At 31.8% G+C, this 19538-nt stretch overlaps 1 protein-coding gene across 2 annotated transcripts; it reads right to left on the bottom strand.

Annotated features, from left to right (window-relative positions):
• Positions 1-1330: 1330 nt before the first annotated feature.
• On the bottom strand, positions 1331-18212 carry LOC143074256 (LHFPL tetraspan subfamily member 2a protein-like). Of its 2 annotated transcripts, XR_012977756.1 has the most exons (4): positions 17974-18212; positions 10877-11301; positions 1673-2025; positions 1331-1636 (listed from the first exon to the last, which is right to left on the bottom strand). XR_012977756.1 is itself a non-coding variant. In XM_076249802.1 (3 exons), the coding sequence occupies exons 2-3, from the start codon at positions 11244-11246 to the stop codon at positions 1811-1813; spliced, it is 585 nt and encodes a 194-aa protein (XP_076105917.1). In that variant the 5' UTR covers positions 11247-11301; positions 17974-18212; the 3' UTR covers positions 1331-1810. The 2 variants fall into 2 exon arrangements, 1 of the variants encoding a protein (XP_076105917.1); XM_076249802.1 differs by having other exon boundaries at positions 1331-2025.
• Between the last annotated feature and the right edge of the window lie 1326 nt (positions 18213-19538).

The following is a 19538-nucleotide window of genomic DNA, read 5'->3' as shown; positions in this document are numbered from 1 at the left end:
TCATCATCAATTTGATGTGTTTGATCCTTTGCTTTTGTATTTTGATTAGGGACTTTCCATTAAAAAATGTTCTCGGAGTTCAGTATTTTATGATTTTACTTTTTGCATATTTTATATTAATCATGCGCTTAGAAACGGTCAGCAGTTCATGCTCTACTGCTTGGACTGACTCTATTGTTTGGTTGTCTTTCAAATTTTTGACAAATACTGTCATACTCTAATTGTGCCATGATTTCGAAAATCAATCTTACTCTCAATATATCAGTAATGTTTATTGTTGAGCTTTATTGTGTGACATCAAAAATAAATGCATTTCCTTAATTTACAGCGGTTTTTACAAAAACCATCGATTGTGGTGTAGAAATATTTTACTCATGCCTCATTCATGTGAAGTGTCTGTTTAGGTGTTTAGGATGTATAAATACGCAGCCTCGTCCAGTTAGAAAGGAAATTTTGAAACGGATGCATGGCAATTGGGAGCAATAGAGTTATTTTCATTTTGTAGCACACTAGAACTAGATATTTAATCGTTGTATCAATTTTGTCAGGAGTCCGTGAAGTATTTTTTTAAGTCACAGTCCGATTTCCCGGCCTTAATCCCAATTATTTTAATTTTGCGGTAGCATTTGGACCTACCAGTGTTGTTTTTTTCTCGGACTATGTTTATCAAACGGTGAAAAAAAAATTCTCTTTGACTTGTAGTTGGAATTATATTAAAACCGCATTAATTTATATATACATGTATGTGCACGATTTACAAATATACAATACTGTTACACTTTACTGAAAGTTATGAGAATCGCGTTTTTTTTTTTTTTCGTTTTTTTTCTATCGAGCTATGTAAGATTTCATCTCACCTTATCACCAGAAATGTGTCATCATGACATGTTTTTATTATTATACAGTAGAAACCCTCATTTTTTAGATTGTTATGTGATTTATGAGGGAGCTAATCTTACAACGTACACAAGATGTTCCTGTGCTCGTTAGCTGAAAAGATTATCATAGACTAGGTTCGAGATAAGTTGTTTTCTTTCTACTTGCTGTATTTTCTTGTTTCTTTTCCTTTTTGTATCAAGAATAGATGAAGATTACGTCTAATTTGACAGTGCTGCTGCAGTGTTGTATCTTTGAAGCATACCCTAGATGTTATTAATAATCCAAATAAGGAGGGGTCCTGAGGTTGGAATATCCCTCTTTTTGACGATAAATGCTTTTGAATCGGGACATATGGCTGAAACTCCTACCCCTTTTAAGATGGCAGGATCCGCCCGTGTACCCACATCTCTTTATGTAGGGATATTTCAGTAAAATAACTTAAAACGGCATCTATAAATAAATTTTATTAATAAAACGAAACAATGAAATAACTTGACAAATACCAACGATAATTGATCATTTAATTATTGCTTTGACACGATTAAGGCCTGTTAAGCCTTGGAGATCATTAAACAACAAATCATTCTCTATCAAGCTTGTACACTACTCACTAATAATTCTACATGTTCTAGTTTTATACAGCTATTAAAGTTTCCCTATGTGTACTATTGTAGAGGGTTGCGATGATTTTATCATTCCAGATCTAATTTTATTATTTGAACTAGATGTACATATAAATACTTAGTATGCTAAATAACTCTATCAGAAGTGATGTATAAGGAATTCTTTATACAAGACTTCTCATTTTTTCATACACATTTATTCCCTCTCGAAGAGCTTATATCCATTTTAAGGTTAGTTATTAATGAGTTCGATTTGTCTTTTGTTTTATGTTTTAGTCTTTTCGTAATAACGTCCGAGAGTATACAAATTACGGCATTATGTCGCGCCCTTTCATGTCTGTAAACCGTGAAAGAACTGGACAAAACATGGCTAGGCACGTCCCTGTTACAGCCAGTACAAAACTCCAGCCTATAGAACAATCGTAGGTCTGGTACATGACGGATTTAGATCCACAGTATTGTCTTATAAACGATGATCCAAATCCTAGTGGGTAAATAAATAATCCTGCAATCATTACCAGGACTGAAATAGAAAAATATGTCACACATTAGCATTAGGAAAATGATAAGATGTTTGTTGATATAAATATAGATTCTTACATTGATACCAGTGGTTTATCGGATTTATCCAATAGAGATAGTTAAATTATCAATTTTAAAGTCCGAGACTCGGCGAGGACTTTACAATTTATAATTTAACCATCGAGATTGGATAAATCGGATAATCAACGAGTGTTCGTGTTTGTTTTAAATTTTTGTTGTTTCTCGACTTATTTCTACCCTTTCTTTTTAGGTTTCAATTGGGTTTCTTTGATTTTTGTGCATTTGTTGTTTTCCTGCTTTCGTTTCTTTTGTTTGTTTGTTGTGCTAATTGGGTGTATAATTTTTAACGTTTTGTTTGTGTAATATAAAAAAAAGACAGATCATAAATCTAGAATCAAAGACACACACATAAAAGTAAAAACTCGTGGATTGTAATGGAATCAGACTGTTCCAATAAGAAGCCATGCTAACAATTTAATCTCGAACGACATAACAAAAATGTTTTTTGGAATAAACTTCAAATATTGTGGAAAGATGTTACAGATTAGAATATCAGACAGTTATATCTTCTTACCGTTAACGTTAAATTTGTATTTGTCGACATTTCAGGTTTTTACCATTGATTCTATGCTCATAAGGAGCTTTCACATTAAGTTAAGAATTCGACTTTCTTGCGAGCCAATGGAGTTTATCCAACTTCAGTTAAATTCGAATAAAAACAATACGTTTGTTTCTAATTCATTAATAATCTGAGATCTTGTCACTTTTTTATATGGTTATCTTGATTGTTGTGACTTCATTTGATTTTCATTCCAAATTTTGAAAATGATTGATTTTACACTAGATAGAATTTCTTATTTCCGATTGGAAACAACGCATCATCTACCGTTTCCGTTTTATTGATTAGAATAATTGATAGTGCCTAAATGTATATGATTCTCTTCACTTCCTGTATTGTTATTAAATTAGCAGAATTCATAGGTAATATGTTTCTCACTCAAACTGTTTTAACAATCTCAATGACTAATCATAAAAGACATTGTCGGAGGAAAAAAAGAAATATGACCCCAAAAAATGTAAAATCTCAGTTTTGCATATGTTAACTATTTCAGCCATTTTATTCATAACTATTCAAAACACATATTTCCCATTTCCCCAAACGTCCAATGTCCATGACTATTAAGCTATTTTACTACCGGCTCAATATGTGTTAATCCCAATGACAAAAGCGTGAAAGTTCTATTACCCATATACTTTACCATTTTAAGAAGACGAAAAAAATACTGAGTTTGGAAACTTCTTTTGCACTATTTGAATAAGTATATACTTATTGGGAAAACGGTACTATTACATTTTCCCAGCATTAGGTTGGCCTTTTGTGTACCTAAGGCAGGTAAAGGAAGTCAAATTAGCAGGGCTGTGATGGATGTCAGAGTACAATATATTTTTTATTTATTTATGAATAACTGCAGTGTGTATATTTACAATAATAAATTTTGAAACCCATTGAAATATTTTCTAGAGAATTATTCAAAAAGACTAAGTCTTTCAAAATTTCATAAATTTGGTGCAAAATGACGGTGGGCATGGATAACATAAACAAGTTCCGTTGGATGTTGTCATGATACTATTTGGCTTTAATTTTTAAAACAGAATAATAAAGTACTAACACCACATCGTTTGGCCCCGAGCATCACTGAAGAGACATGTATTGTCGAAATGCGCATCTGGTGCAAGAAAATTGGTACCGTTAGTTTTATTTAACTGTTTTATCCAGGTTTTTATCATAAAAAGTGGTAAACTTAGATAATGTTAATATTGTCGCCTAAGGCAGAATTAATTGTACCGTTTTCCCATACTAAGTGCTTGTTACAAACCACAGGACAAACTCAATTATTCCTTTAAAAAATCGTATTTTTAATTTTCTGCACTATTTTCTGTATATTGTGTTTAGTCTCAGATAATCAAAACCTACTAGCAAGAAAAGTAGCAATGTTGCCAAACTTGCCTTCTTCAATAAGGTTTTAAAAGAAACAAAAGATACTCAACAGACAATCAAACATTTAAAGTTAAAAAAAAAAACAAAAAATACAAATAACACATAGCACTTCACAGAAAACGAAATACTTGAGCAGCACAAATCCCAAAATAACAGGTGTCTCAGAAGACTTGAGCAAAACAAATCCCAAAACAATAGGTGTTTCAGAGGGATATTAAGCTGAAACGGTGATAAGTAGCAATTCGGTATTGTCACCAGCAACAGAGGCTACGGCGATTGAATAATTTCCACGGCAATCTGTGGCAGCTGCGATGGCGTCATCAAAATGATTTTGAAGGAATGATACCAACTTTTCCATTATAAACCCTGCAAGGTTCAATATCTTCTTTTTTTTAGCAACAATCATTGTACCAAGTAAACGTTAAATAGGAAACGCAGGCTCCAAAAAAACCCACAACAGCTTGTACATATACATGATATAATATACATATTCAGGCGCTGCTGTTTTGTTTCTACATAGAAATAGAAAGTTCACAATTTGAATATTGACATCATCTCTTTTTGACATGAAGTTTAGTTTTCCACCGACCCTCATTGTCAATAACTAGATACAAGTCAATAAACGATTCAGATTTTGCTGCATGTATCTGGGATATACTTTATTTTTTAGATCTTTTGGGTAGATGCGTTTAACAAAGTCACTAAGTTTGAGTCATTTATTGAGAAAACATAATCTATATAGCGGAGAGTGAAGTTCAAGATGATGCTAAAACTACCTATTCTAGAGGGGACGTGAATCAGATGTGGACACTTAAAAATTCCAAAGATATTTTAGAGTACATACAATCTAACTCTCTTTCATCTTGTAGCAGTATTAAAACATTTGACTTTTCTACTCTGTACACTAGTATTCCACATTCCAAACTAGAAGACAAATTAAAAGAGTTGATATTGCTTTGCGTCGTAAAAAAGAATGGCCAACGTAGATACAAGTATCTTGTCTTAGGGAGGGATAAATCCTACTTTGTAAAGGATCACTCTGATTCGAACAAAAAAATTCTCTGAAACTGATATTATCAAGATGCTTGATTTCTTGATTGACAACATATTTGTTACGTTCGGAGGACGTGTTTTTCAACAGACTGTCGGCATTCCAATGGGAAAAAACTGTGCCCCTCTACTTGCCGACTTGTTTCTTTATTATTATGAGGCTGACTTCATGCAGGAACTTCTTAGGAAGAAAGATAAGAAGTTAGCAATATCCTTTAACTCTACTTTTTTCTATATAGATGATGTTCTTTCACTAAATAATTCAAAATTTGGTGACTATGTGGAACGCATCTATCCAATCGAGCTACAGATAAAGGATACTACAGATACAGTTAAGTCGGCCCCATATCTTGACTTACATCTAGAAATTGACAATGAGGGTCGGTTGAAAACAAAACTTTACGACAAAAGAGATGATTTCAGCTTTCCAATTGTGAACTTTCCATTTCAAAGTAGCAACATTCCAGCAGCACCTGCATGCGGGGTATATATCTCCCAATTGATACGATATTCCCGTGCTTGCATTTCCTATCATGATTTTCTTGATAGAGGGTTGCTGCTCACAAGGAAGCTATTAAACCAAGAGTTCCAAATGGTGAAGTTGAAATCATCACTTCGTAAATTTTACAGACGCCATCACGAGTTGGTTGACCGTTATGGAATAACCGTTTCACAATTTATATCGGATATGTTCCTTACGTCGTAACTACAAACCCCTTCCCTTTTATGAATGTGACCTACCGAATTAGACTATTTACCGGATTTGTTAGCACATAAGCAACACGACGGGTGCAACATGTGAAGCAAGATCTGCTTACCCTTCCGGAGCACCTGAGATCACCCCTAGTTTTTTGGTGGGGTTCGTGTTGTTTATTCTTTAGTTTTCTATGTTGTGCCGTGTGTGCTGTTGTTTGTTTGTCTTTTTCATTGGCATTGTCAGTTTGTTTTAGATTTATGAGTTTGACTGTCCCTTTGGTATCTTTCGCCCCTCTTTCAAACGTTTATTATAAATCAGCGATCGTAAAAATTACTGATGAGCGAAAACTGTAATTGAGAGATTGAGTAATGCAGTCTGTAACCATCAATGGCGATGTCTTATAGAAAAACTTGCAATATTTGTAAGAAATTATGGAATTGTACAACAATTTTTAGATGAAAATAAATCTTTTTTTTTTCAGATAACGTATAACAAGCATTACCATTCAAACGTTAAATGTGTGCTACAAGACAACATAAACTACAAGACATCTTTTACATAAAACTAAATATCTTGTAAATACTGACAACTGTTGCACCATTCAAACGTATGTTTATTTTCAAACATTTATTATAAATCAGCGACCGTAAAAATTACTGATGAGAGAAAACTGTAATTGAGTGATTGAGTGATGCAGTCTGAATGAATTGGTTTTTTTTTTCATATAACTGCCATTCTCTATTTCAAGGTTTTGCATGTCAAGTTGATTTTTTTTATATGAATAATCTGCATTAGCCTAGACATTATTTAGAATGTACCATTGAACCCTTTTTTATCTTTCTGACCAGCGATAAATCTTCACTATCTTGTCAAAGTGATGCAGGGTGTGCACATATATCATTGACATCTATAAAACGTCTCTCAAATAAAGCTTCTGAATAATTATTGTCTTGTTTGCATTTTATCAAACTAAAAGAGACATCAGATACCATTGGGACAATCAAAACTTGGATATCATTTCTAAATAAAATTCTCAATATTAAGTAAGATGTAACTAGTATTACTATCAATGTAAATATCGCATGTTAGATAAAAACCGATCTATTATCATTTTCTGATGATATACCATTCAAAAAGACAAGTAAACATCAATCATAGAAGACATGCAATATTCCAATATGACAAATATATCTAATTATAAAAACCTACATTACATAATACTGAGAGTATTGAACTCATTTTCACAGTGTTGTTTACCGACTACAAAATCATTTATCAAAGACTGAACTTAAAGACTTATGCTACGGCTTTACTTGTTCTTTGCATGTTTCTTTACTTTACTTTTTTTATTTCAACAAATATTTCTGAAAAAAAGTTCAATGTAAAACAATAATATTTTTTAAAACCTAATATATTAGGTCAATTTGAATTGCAAGTCATTATACAAAATAAAATAAAAGGTTATGTACAGATGCCTATTAACCTCAATTATTGACTTGCTTAAAGTGTGTTGGATGTATAAATACGCAGCCACGTCTTGTCGGAATAGGGATGTTAGATTTGATGCCGGTAGGGATGATGCCGACAATCTTTATAAAAATAATGAGATGCGGTATAATTGCCAATCATGAGACAACTATTTACTAGAACTCAAATGAAGTGAAAATATGGTCAGATCATATATTTTCGTACGTCATAAGAATTCGTACTATCCATGGCTTTTCCAATGGAAATTATGACGTCACAATACATTCTTAATAGAAGGAAAACCCATGAAACAAGGTTAAGGAATCATATGGGTCATCGTACGGCATTCGACAGTGACAAAAACGCAGACAGTAAAAGGTCCTGACGTGAAAAATGTAAAACAATATAAACGAGAAAAGTAATGGTCTAATTCATAACAACCCCATAAAAGTAATAAACTTTAGCTAGCTTGTAAAAAAATAAACGAAAACTGAGCAGAAATCGATATTTTAATCGTGTCTGCTTTAAAATTATTACAGTTCATTATTTTATGAGATCGGTTGATTATTTAATTGGCGATAAATCAAACTTTTATCCTTTTGCCGACTGTAACCTGGCTTTATGAACTGTATAATAACGTTATTCTATATCTTTACGTGCTTGAAATTCAATTGCTAATTACGATTGACAGAGCTGTGTTATATTTCAAAGAACTCTTTTTTATATTTTAAAGGACTCCAATTGTTCAAATTCCTTTAACAAATAGTACAGTCCATTGGTAATTAAATAAAAAAAATCCTTATAAAAAACGCTATAATGACGTTGATTAACTAATGGATTTAGGTCGTAATAAAGGAAAATGGAGTAGGATAGAAAATATTCATAAGCAAAACAAAACAATGCACCATTCACTTCTAGGTGTTATGACATCTAATTTGTGATCAAAGTATTTAACCATTCCATTGAAACAGCTGATGCAGACACATGCTGGTGATTGAAATGGGGAAGATTGAGACCCCTAAAAATTAATCCCTCCAAATGTCCTCCTCCGAACTTAAATCGCAGGATAATCTCATTTCCTAGCATACAACTAAAAATATAAAATCCAAAAGAATTGCTTCGTTTTGCCATCGTTGAAATCTAATGGAAAATCTTATTTCTGTTATAATTAGATTAAGACTAAAAAATAAAACTGAATTAAAACAATTGCTTCGTTCTGCATGTCGCATTTGTTTAGGTTGCACACCTACTAACCCAAAACACTCGATCAGCACCTTCTTTTCAAACACAACGCTATTGAGTGTAAAACATACAGTTGATAAGGAAATAATCATTTTCATTTAAGTTAAGTGCAATTTTCTCGTAAAAAAATATAATGATATTTCATCTTTGTTTCTTATCTTCAGAGTCGTGTTGAGAAAATGCTTATCATATTTTTTTCTTAAGTTTCAAATATCCCGATTTCAAGACATTGTTAATCTATTTAATATAAATCTACTTCACATGTTGTTGTGTCATGCATTAATCGTCATGTGGAATTGTGTCAGTATGTATCTACCTCTTATGCTAATTGTATCAGTTAGTATCTACCACACTTGTAAAAAGTAACATCACAAAAATACTGAACTCGGAGGAAAATTCAAATGGAGAGTCCCTAATCAAATGGCAAAATCAAAGGATAACACACATCAAACGAATAGACAACAACTGTCATATTCCTGACTTGGTAGAGGCATTTTCAAATGTAGAGAATGGTGGATTGAACCTTGTTTTATAGCGCTAAACCTCTCACTCTTATGACAGTCGCATCAAATTCCGTTATTTTTACAACGATGAGTGAACAAAACGGACATAATCGGTAAAATAGTTAAAATATGGTAAAAGCAGTCACTGTGTTACAATATCAAGACAAACAAACATATACAAAAAACACAAAAAGCATCTATCAAATTAAAAACAAACTTTCCTTGTTTCGCGTGTTTCGAACGTCACACAAATGAATTTTTGTCGTTCAATGTCTATACAAAACAATTATAATTTCACATGGAGAATGGCGGTATGCAGGCTTGTGAAATCAAAAGTTAGGTTAGAATTAACTACAGAAACAGACCGTGATTAAAAATTATACAGCAGTTCTTTAGAATTTTTAAAAATCCATACAAGATGTATTAGTCAAAATCTTCCTCACTTGGAAATTGGCTTAGTAACTATCGCACGTTTACATTATGCCATGAGGTTTCTACCGCGTGTTTAAAAATCAATTGTGTCACTAGGTTTTCACGGCACGTGTAAATTGTGTCAGTGAGTATCTATCTCACGTGTAAACTATTTCAGCAAAGTATCTTCTTTACGTGTGTATATTAAATTACTATCTATTATTTGTGTTTATTTCAAAGCCATTAAGTTTGATTAATTTGTATATGTAACTCGTTATTCTACAATATTGTCGAATCTTAATAAGATACTGGTATGTAATAATATGTTTTTGCACTTCCAATTTAACAAATGCTACAATTTTACAACACTTTGCTATAAAAACCTTCCCTTGGCACTGATTACACAAACATAACATAATGTTTATGTTAACAGATAGTTAAGTTATTGGTGTTACAATTAACTAACAACTACAAAAAACGTAGGGAATTTGCTGTAGAAAATTGTTATGTAAACGATATCTTGAAAAAAGATGAAGTATATTACAATAATGAAATTGTTATCTCATGCGGTGTGCTACATCTTTAGAAATGATATATATTTTTTTGTAATTCAATAAACTAGATAAATATTGACATGTATATAACATAACAAAATTAATGGCGATTATTTGACATTATTAGGGTTTACCAATGTTTTATTATTGTCTCTTAAATTTTCCTCTAAAGCAGAATTAATGTTATGATAAATTGTTTGGATTATGTTTACTCCATCCACAAGATTATATTATTTGTCTTTGGTGTTAGCAACGATGATTTTTAACTGGTACCACGTGAATTGTCTAAGACTTGTTTTACATCAATGTAACATTAAATTGGAAGATTGTGTCCAAGGCATCGAATTTGACTCTGGATCTAAACTGAGTAATTGCTTAGTGAAAAGTAATTTGAAAACTTGTTTTCGAAAATGTGCTCTTTTTTAGTCAGTCCGATAGTAGAGTATTGTGCTGCTTATGGAAACAAAGCAAATTCACGTGTATTAAATCTGTTTAGCAAACATGTATAGGTTTATATGTGTGGGTAAATACACAACCAATAAAACTGCAATCAGTTGTGACCATTGCGGCAGTTACAGTTACCGTTCAAGCTACAACCTAGACATTGTTGTCTGTTACTGTGTTACATATTTATTTTTCGTTCATTATTTTTTAACATACATTAGACCGTTAGTTTTCTCATTTAATTGTTTAACGTTGTCATTTTGGGGCATTTCATAGCTGACTGTGCGGTATGGGCTCTGCTCATTGTTGATGGCCATACGGTGAAACATGTTTTTCAACTTCTGTGTCATTTAGTTGTTTCATTGGCAGTGATAACTCGTTTGCTTTATTATATATAGCCTGCAATATCTGTTACCGTTCTGACAACCTTCCGGACATATGACTAAACATTTTTAACAACTTACCTGCTACAAACTGTACATATCCCGCCATAACTGTAACAGTCCTAACAACATCACATGGTATACACGATGTACAAACAGCTAAGAATGCTCCGCATGAAAGTAGGACACATCCTGCTCCATATAAAACGCACGCCGCCTGCCATGCTCCAGACGGCAAGTTTCCCAAATTAAAATATCCACCATAAAACTCACATTCCTGTTTTAAGCTTCCTCCGGGAAATACTGTTCTTGATAAACACAAACTTATCATTCCAAACGTATCCAACAAATTTGAACCAACAAGCCACACAGGCTGAACGAATGCATACGTAGTTAAACCGGAAACCAGAACTGACAGGAATGCCCAGATTATTAGAACGGGTGATATCATGTCCTTAGCAAGATCATAGTTGGCTTGTTACATCATCGAACAATTATTCCATATTCTAGAAAGTAAATTGAGCAATTATTACATTACTAACAAAGTATAATGAGCAATTATTTAATAGCATATATATAACGTTTATTTAAAATGCAGTTGTCTTAATACACGTGTCAAATGTTGTATGTCCAATCTTATAATGTTAAAATATGCCATATTTGTACAATAAAAACGCACTTGTCCAATTACTTTACATTATAACTGTAATTTTCAATTTTTCGTTTTTTAATCTCGTTTTTTTAACAGGAAGTAATTGCAGTTTTACTTCTCGTGAACTCCAAAGTTTAGAGTTGTTTTATTGTCGTAATACTACGTCATTGTTGAATTGATCAAACAAAGTATAAAAACAAAGCAAAGTGTCGATTCCCCAATCATCCCACGAGGTGTTTCCCCAATCATACTATAGATCAATATAATTGTTGCATTTTTCTCCATAATTTTGAGCCAAGCTGTTGATTCACATTATATGTAGTCTATGTTCGATTATCAACGAGGAATATATGATAGCATTAATGGAATCTATAGTGAGGATCACTATTTCAGGCTCATGTTTTCTACTTTAAATACAGAGACATCGTATAAAGTATGAATTATTAAAGAATGATAAATGTTTTACTTTTGCATAAGAATGCGATTATCTTGTTTGGTAATTCAGCCATCTGATTGACAGCTACAGTTATAATAGAGATAGATGGTTTGATATGCTTTAAAAAACGAAGTTTGTTTAATCAGGCAATCTCAAATTAAAAGTTCGATAATGTCTCCCAGCGATTGTATAGACGGCATGGTTCTGTAAATAGAGATCGTGAGCTTTCTAGCGGCTAATGTCTAGCAACAAAAAGTTTGACGCGACGTTTATCAAAAATTTGTCGTCTGCCTTTCATTGTGACTATATGTTATCGAACTCGTGGTCAATCTAGTATTTCCCCTTTTGAAGATGTACTTTCATATTTTTATTCTGGTAGTCTTTGGATAGATCTTATGTAGATAGTAGTCTAACGTGCAATAATATAAAGTTTTTGTTAATATGGTTTACCAATACTTCCCATATTAAATCGATGAATTAAGTGCCAGTCTGCCTAAGAATCAGGCAGTCAGAAAACATGACAAAAAAACCCACCCAATTTGACATTGATTTTAGTTCATAATATGTAGTTAAGCACAAAATAACGTAAATTGAATAAGGGGAGATAATTCTGTAATTTGCTATCATTCTAACCAATTTTCTAACCAAATTATTTGATTTTACCAGACACACACAAACAAAAGACTAATTATTTTTAACTCAGGATGATGGTTAGTATTAAATAGCATGATTAGCTTGGTGGGTTTTTTCTGATCATGTTTTGATTTTTACCTAATTTGCCTGTTTTTTACAAAGACTGTCACTTAATGATCAACACAAGACAATTTACATAAACAGTTGTATTACAATTCGTTTTTGTTTTTGTAAGAAAAGGCGTTTCCATATGGTTTAGATATGTATGTGGTCTGGTCAAAATCTACTTTATATCCTATAAATTGAATGCGACTTGAATTTCACTGCACAATGCGAACTTAATACATGTAGTTATCATATTAACTTATGATTTGATACGCTAGACGCGCGTTTTGTTACATCCGACTCTTCGTTGACGTTTAGATCTAAACCATTAAAAAAAACCAAGTATAAAGTTTAAGAGCATGAAACAATGTTAAAGACCCAAAATTCCAAACGACTTGGTAATATACAAATTTAAAGAATTTTACAAAGCTTCATAAAAGTAGAATTGAGTTGATGTTCTCTACTGCTTAATGAATTTCAGTAAATGATTAAAAAAAGCTGATAGGAATTAAATGCTTTTATAATTAACCCTACCACTTTCCAAAATGTTTAAGTATTCTTAATTTAATTTCATATATGAATGGGTTTTTTTTTATTCTATAGTATCTTTATTATCATAATTTATTTATCAGAACAGCAATTGAATTAAATTAGTTGCAATCTTCACCGTTAATAAAAATACTTCTGCATCTAGTGAACAATGCCTGGGCTCTCAGTTATAACACTTTACTTAGTTATAGAAGTACGTAAGTTGTGCTCAATTTTTTTTGTAAATGCAAGACCTCGGTGGACTGTAGAACCTTGATATCATCCAGTAAAGGAGGTTGTTGGTTCGAACCAAGCCGGGTTTAATTTGGTATTTGCTGCTTCTCAGCTAATAACGCAGCATCAATAAATATTGATGAAGACTGGTTGGCTCACAGTCAGAATTATGTTAACGGGTAAATTGACATGTCAAACTGTTACCTTGTGAGTTAAAGCACGCTTAAAAGACAACTCAGAATGGGGTCTTTTACAGAGCAAAACAGTTTTAATGTTCATAATGCATTAGCATATTCTCGTCCTGAATATGCATTTGATTTGCCATCGGACACAAACTTAACAGCCATCCATTATCATCATGTAGTACGCGCCTCTAATTGGCAATAACATACTAGTTATCGTTGGCGTTTTTCTACAATTCTAAGATTTCATTTGATATTATGGGCTTTTTTTACTACAATTTGATTTGACTCTAGGACTTTTTCCATTAAAGACTTTTCATTATGTGTAATTTGATTTAAATTACTAGTCCTTCACATACGGTATAGCAAATTAGAGTTGGTTTGCACATAACAGTGCTAAGTAAATTGACTTTGATAATTTCCAGCTATATTAAGCAGGATAATTATACGTCCCTCGGAGAATACAATAACTACCTATAAACAGTAATAGCATTTACATGAATAACAGTAAAACAGTCAACAAGTTTCCCAGAGGTCGTCTATCTACAAAGATTCTTTGTCAGTATTGATTGGCGCATTGATACAGTTTCTTGTTGGCATCTTTAGATGAAATTTGATTTGTCTAGAGATCTGTAAATCTACAATCATATTAAGTCAACTATATACATATCAACTTGTTCGTAAGAACTATATACATAAGAAACTTCGTAATTATTCGGTCTTTTCATAAGACTTTCTTGACCATAGAAACTTCATAGTTATTTGACTTTTATACTCTATTTTCCACTTATGTTAATGGTTATGATTAATGAACTAAATAAGTGACAAAATGTACCATCTCATTGATTGTACTTAAAAGTGAAAAGGAAATACATGTTTTTTAACAACGTTTATCTTAGAAGAAGAAGACGTATTAGTGTATACAGCTATATATACTATCTATATAACTTTAAGTCTCATACAGGTGTCATTCTCTAGCCGCTAATTCGTTGTTTTTGAACGATTCATTATTTTTCTTGAAAATTTTAATGTACAAATTGTGTATTAAAACAAAATCACATTTCTTCTCACTAAAGTGGAACAAAAGACTTTTGATTTCCTACTTTAGTTGTATTTTCTTCATGCTCTTAAAACAAGTAAAATCACAAAAATACCGAACTCAGAGGAAACTCAAATAGGAAAGTCCCTAATCACATGGCAAATTCAAATGAAAAATACATAAAAAAAGAATGGACAAGAACTGTCATATTCCTGACTTGGTACAGGCATTTTCAAACGTAGAAAATGGTGAATTAAACCTGGTTTTATAGCGCCAAACCTCTCACTTTATTGACAGTCTAATCAAATTCCGTTATATTTACAATGGTGCGTGAACTAAACAGACATAATAAATAAAATAGCCAAATGTGGATACAGCAGTCATAATTGTGTAACATTTTAAAAGAAACAATTTAACAGAACACACAACATTTATCTACAAATGCATTCATTGCTTCGCGTGTCTGACGTCAGAAAACTGTATACGTCACATATTTTTGTCGTTTAATGTTTATACAAACAATTTTAAAATTTCACATGGGCTATGTTAGCATACAAGGCTAAAAATCAAAAGTATGTAAGAATTAATTTTAGAAATAGACCGAGATTTAAAATAGTCCAAAAGTTCTATAAAATTGATAAGAGTCCACAAATAGTTCATTCCACTACGCGATTGAATAATTTTGACGTTTGTGGTTTAACGTATTTTCTAATTCATAATAGAAATATATCATAATGACATATTATAGAACAACAACATACTGACATAATCTTTTAAAGTACAGCGTCACGTTATAAGAACAAAAGAAACACTGGTAAGGGGCGAAAAAAGTATCAGCTTTTTGGATGTCGACAACTTTTGAGTTAATTTATTGGTTTTATGATACAGCTTTCCATCAATCGACCACTGGACTGAGTCGAATATTTTATATTTTTTTTAAATGTTGGAATCGATTTAGAGAAGTGTTTTATGATTCGACATTCTAATTGTTGGCCGCTGGTTACTTACATGTTACATTTATTGGCCTTTAACAGTTGTTCATAGTTTGGTATACTGGACTGAGTCGAATATTTTAGATTTTTTTTAAATGTTGGAATCGATTAAGAGAAGTGTTTTATGATTTGACAATCTTATTGTTGGCCGCTGGTTACTTACATGTTACATTTATTGGCCTTTAACAGTTAATTTAACCTTTATGTTTCCAAAGTTATCTTTTCACAGAGATTGAAAGGGGGTTGCCTAAATAACTTATTTAACACCTCCATATGATACTGTGTACATAAGCAAGAGCTTAGCTGGGTGATGTATATGGCAACCTGTATCCTGGTAATTTTTTATGCCGTTTTTTAAATGAACGAAGAAAACCGAAAATGAAGGTCAATCCTGAAAATGCTTTGAATTCTAGATAAAAATATAATACATACATTTAAAAAAATCTACAATGGTTGACAACGGTATAGAAATTTGGTCTCCATTGGACTTCTCTAGTCCGGTATAAATAAAACCCTATCTTAAGTAATTAAACGTTCGTTAAGTTGTCCTGATGTACAAGTAGGCAGCCACGTCAAGTCAGAATGGGAACGTTACATGTTACGTTCACTGAACGTTCAATAGTCACGCTTTCAACGACTCTTTCAGGGGTGTGTACAACACACAACGGCCCCAATTCAATATAACAAGTTTTAAACTAAATTTAACAGAGTCATACGTCTCAATGATTGACTGTGATTTCCATTGTTGAATGCTAAATCTAAACAGTGACGGTCAATATATTATGCTTCCTGTTAATATAAACATTTAATGACAGATGATTACGATATTCCTCTACTTATTGAAACGTCAATAATATGACCGCAAATTGCATGGGTAAGAAATAAAAATACACTGCCCGGAAATAGGAGCACTTACCGTTATAGTTTTCCGATTATTTTATTATCCAGAAAAGGCCAGTGCTGAATACGTAAACGTAAGATTATTCAGTAACCGTTGTATGATATTGGAATATATTATATCATTGATACTGTATTTACTACAGCTAAGGTTCAAATACAACTGAACCACAGCTCTTTATTTTTAATGCTAGTGAGGGAACTGGGGTACTGCCAAAAGAAATTTATGATAGCAAATCATACTGTATATGTATATCTTCGTCACAAATTGTGTTATAATTTCTCAAACTTGAGTATTTTATTATTAAGTAAAGCGAAAGAAATGTTCTTAACACTCAACTATAGAATACTATAATTGCTTTCCATAATTAGCAACATCTACTTTTTATAGTATTTGTGTAAATAGTTCGAACTTAGTTTTTAAAAGTCTACCTTCCTCTAAATGATTAAAGGAAACTATCAATTAAAACCGTTTTGAGTAAGTTTAATAGTTTGTTGATGGAAAGCCAATATATAATATATTTGGCATCTGTATGTGGTATAAAAATATGAAGTAATATGATTAGTATAAACGTTACTATTGCTGTTGACTATATGTGTTTTTATATCGTTTGTTTTCTATGTTTAGAGCATGAAAGTTCTCCAAAAAGATTAATCAAGTAATTCGCTTTAAACGAATTACCTAGCTGACAAAGTTATTACAACCTACAATGTAAATATGTGATTCGCTACTTGTATCGTACATTTACTCAGTTATCAACGATACCATGCTAATAATGTACTTTAGAAACGCTTTTAATACACACAAGACTCATTGGGGGCTCCCGGATCAAAGCACTTGAAAGGAAAATCCAAATACGATGGTAAAGAGCACTGAAATTCATAACCAAAGGTTAAATTTATTCAAGAGATAGACAAATCTTATAATTAGAGCTTTGAATAATTCACATTATAAACTTAAAATTTTCAAAACATTGGTCGTAATAATTATATTCCAAGTCATCAAATTAGAGTTACCTATTGAGCTGGGAATACCCTAAATGGTTTCCCTTCCTTGTATTGAAAAAAAGTTACGAAATCTTCTTCTTTTATTCTTTTTATTTTGGTATTGTATTTGCTTTTATTTTTTCCCTCTAAATAATAAATCAACAACCGAAAACCATAATGGAAAGGAAATGATAAATGTATAACAAAATCTGATTTAATATATTTTATTAATTTTTTATTAATATAGGAAACATGATTTACAACAATTATTTTAAGATAATTAACTGACATGTTTGAATAAGACTTCAAACACAGTCTATATGTACTGTTAAAGTCGAAGAGAATACAGCCGAACAAATTACGATTACAATGTACACAGAAAAACAACCCTACACTTGAACTTAAGCTTGTTATTTTATATTAGTAAACAACTAACGTTGTACCCAACGCCTGAAAGAAGAACTACGTATGTTATGTGTTATAAATAACTTACCTGGTATAGACAGATATAACAGATCCATTTATGATGTGAACAAAACCGCCAATATGTTTTACCAAATATTCATTATATCCTGAAAGCGACAGAAGCGACTTTGAATGTAACTAACATGTTTTCAGAGCCTTTTATATCCAGTAATAAGTTTTACATGAGAATTTAGTTGTAGCGGAAGACAAATCAATAAATCCGCGGGAAAACCATTTGTAGCAACATTTTGAAGAACAGGGTTCAATCATAGCATTTTAACAGCTAAAAGATTTTCAATTAAATTTGATAAATTGATAATGGTCGTATAAAATTTGCATTTGAAACTTCTCAATCGACTTATTTATTGAGATGCAGGAAATAATTGAATCAAAAGGCTAAGAAATACAACGTTCGTTGGCATTATAATCAATCATACAAGATGTAATAACAAATAATATTCAAATCGTTCAATAGACATAGCTACCTTTTACTTACATTTTCTTTATTTTCTTAATTTCGCTATCCAATATAAAGTACCATGCAACATTGGCTTAACTTGTTGACTATTTTTTTAACAGTATATGCTACCTTGGTTTTAAAAACAAAGGAGATACCTCCAATATTCCTGAACTTATTTCATTCCTGTGACATAGGTTTCACGTTTTCCTACAATTTACATTATCACAGCTTTATGTGTTTACTTTGAGGTTCTAATATATTCAAACTAGTTTCTCAACGGATGACAAAATCATGGTAGGGAATATGACAATTGTTTTTCATTCTTGTGGTGTGTTTAAGCTTTTGATTTTGCCATTTGACAAAAGACTTTCCCTTTAGAATTTTCCTTGGAATTCTTTTTAAATTTGGGAATATATATAATTTGAAAAAAAAAGTATACTATGGATATTCTTTACAACAATAATAATGTGGCATTACTGTTTTCAAGGTTCGAGGGTTTTAAAAATGCAGTTATTATATATTACTCTCTGCCGTACACTTCGAGAAAATAGAAAAACCTTGATATGTTTAAGTTTTCCGCAACTCACCTATGATTTGTCAATGTATTTTTGATATCGTCACGAATAGATATACATGTTAGGGAACGATCATTCAACTTCAAGAGGGGTCATGTTTTTTTGCATGGAATTATTCTGATATAATGTACACAAGTTGATGAACAACAAACAACTAAGTCAAGCAAAAGACCAAAAAACAATTTGAATCAAGATATTTTAAATACCTGAAAGTGTTCAATTTGGAAAAATATCAATTGCATCATAGCGTCGAATACCTAAACAAATCGGACTCAAACAAACTACTAACCCCAAATCATCCGCCACCATTGACGGTAAATATGTGATCATTTAAAACATTCATTTGAATATTAGACCTACCATTGAAACAATTTTGGACATCAGAATGCCAAATCATTCTATGGTTTGCATGTTTTGCAATTTAATTATTCGAGGGTACTAGGGAACTGTGACAGAACCATAAAGATTCAGTTGTGCAATTTTTTCTCTATGACAGGCCCCTCTCATCTGTGTAGAAAATAATTGAGGGAATCATGGAAAGACTAATTACTTGGGTGG

Source organism: Mytilus galloprovincialis, chromosome 5 (genome assembly GCF_965363235.1).
Source record: "Mytilus galloprovincialis chromosome 5, xbMytGall1.hap1.1, whole genome shotgun sequence".
Taxonomy (NCBI): domain Eukaryota; kingdom Metazoa; phylum Mollusca; class Bivalvia; order Mytilida; family Mytilidae; genus Mytilus; species Mytilus galloprovincialis.
This window is presented reverse-complemented; position numbering and strand designations above follow the sequence as displayed.

Excerpts from the sequence above, each read along its gene's own strand:
- LOC143074256 (XM_076249802.1), bottom strand. The coding sequence starts at position 11,246 with ATGATATCACCCGTTCTAATAATCTGGGCATTCCTGTCAGTTCTGGTT. Across the intron at positions 2,026-10,876 it reads ATATGTACAGTTTGTAGCAG|TCCTGGTAATGATTGCAGGA; the intron begins GTAAGTTGTTAA and ends TTTCTATTTCAG.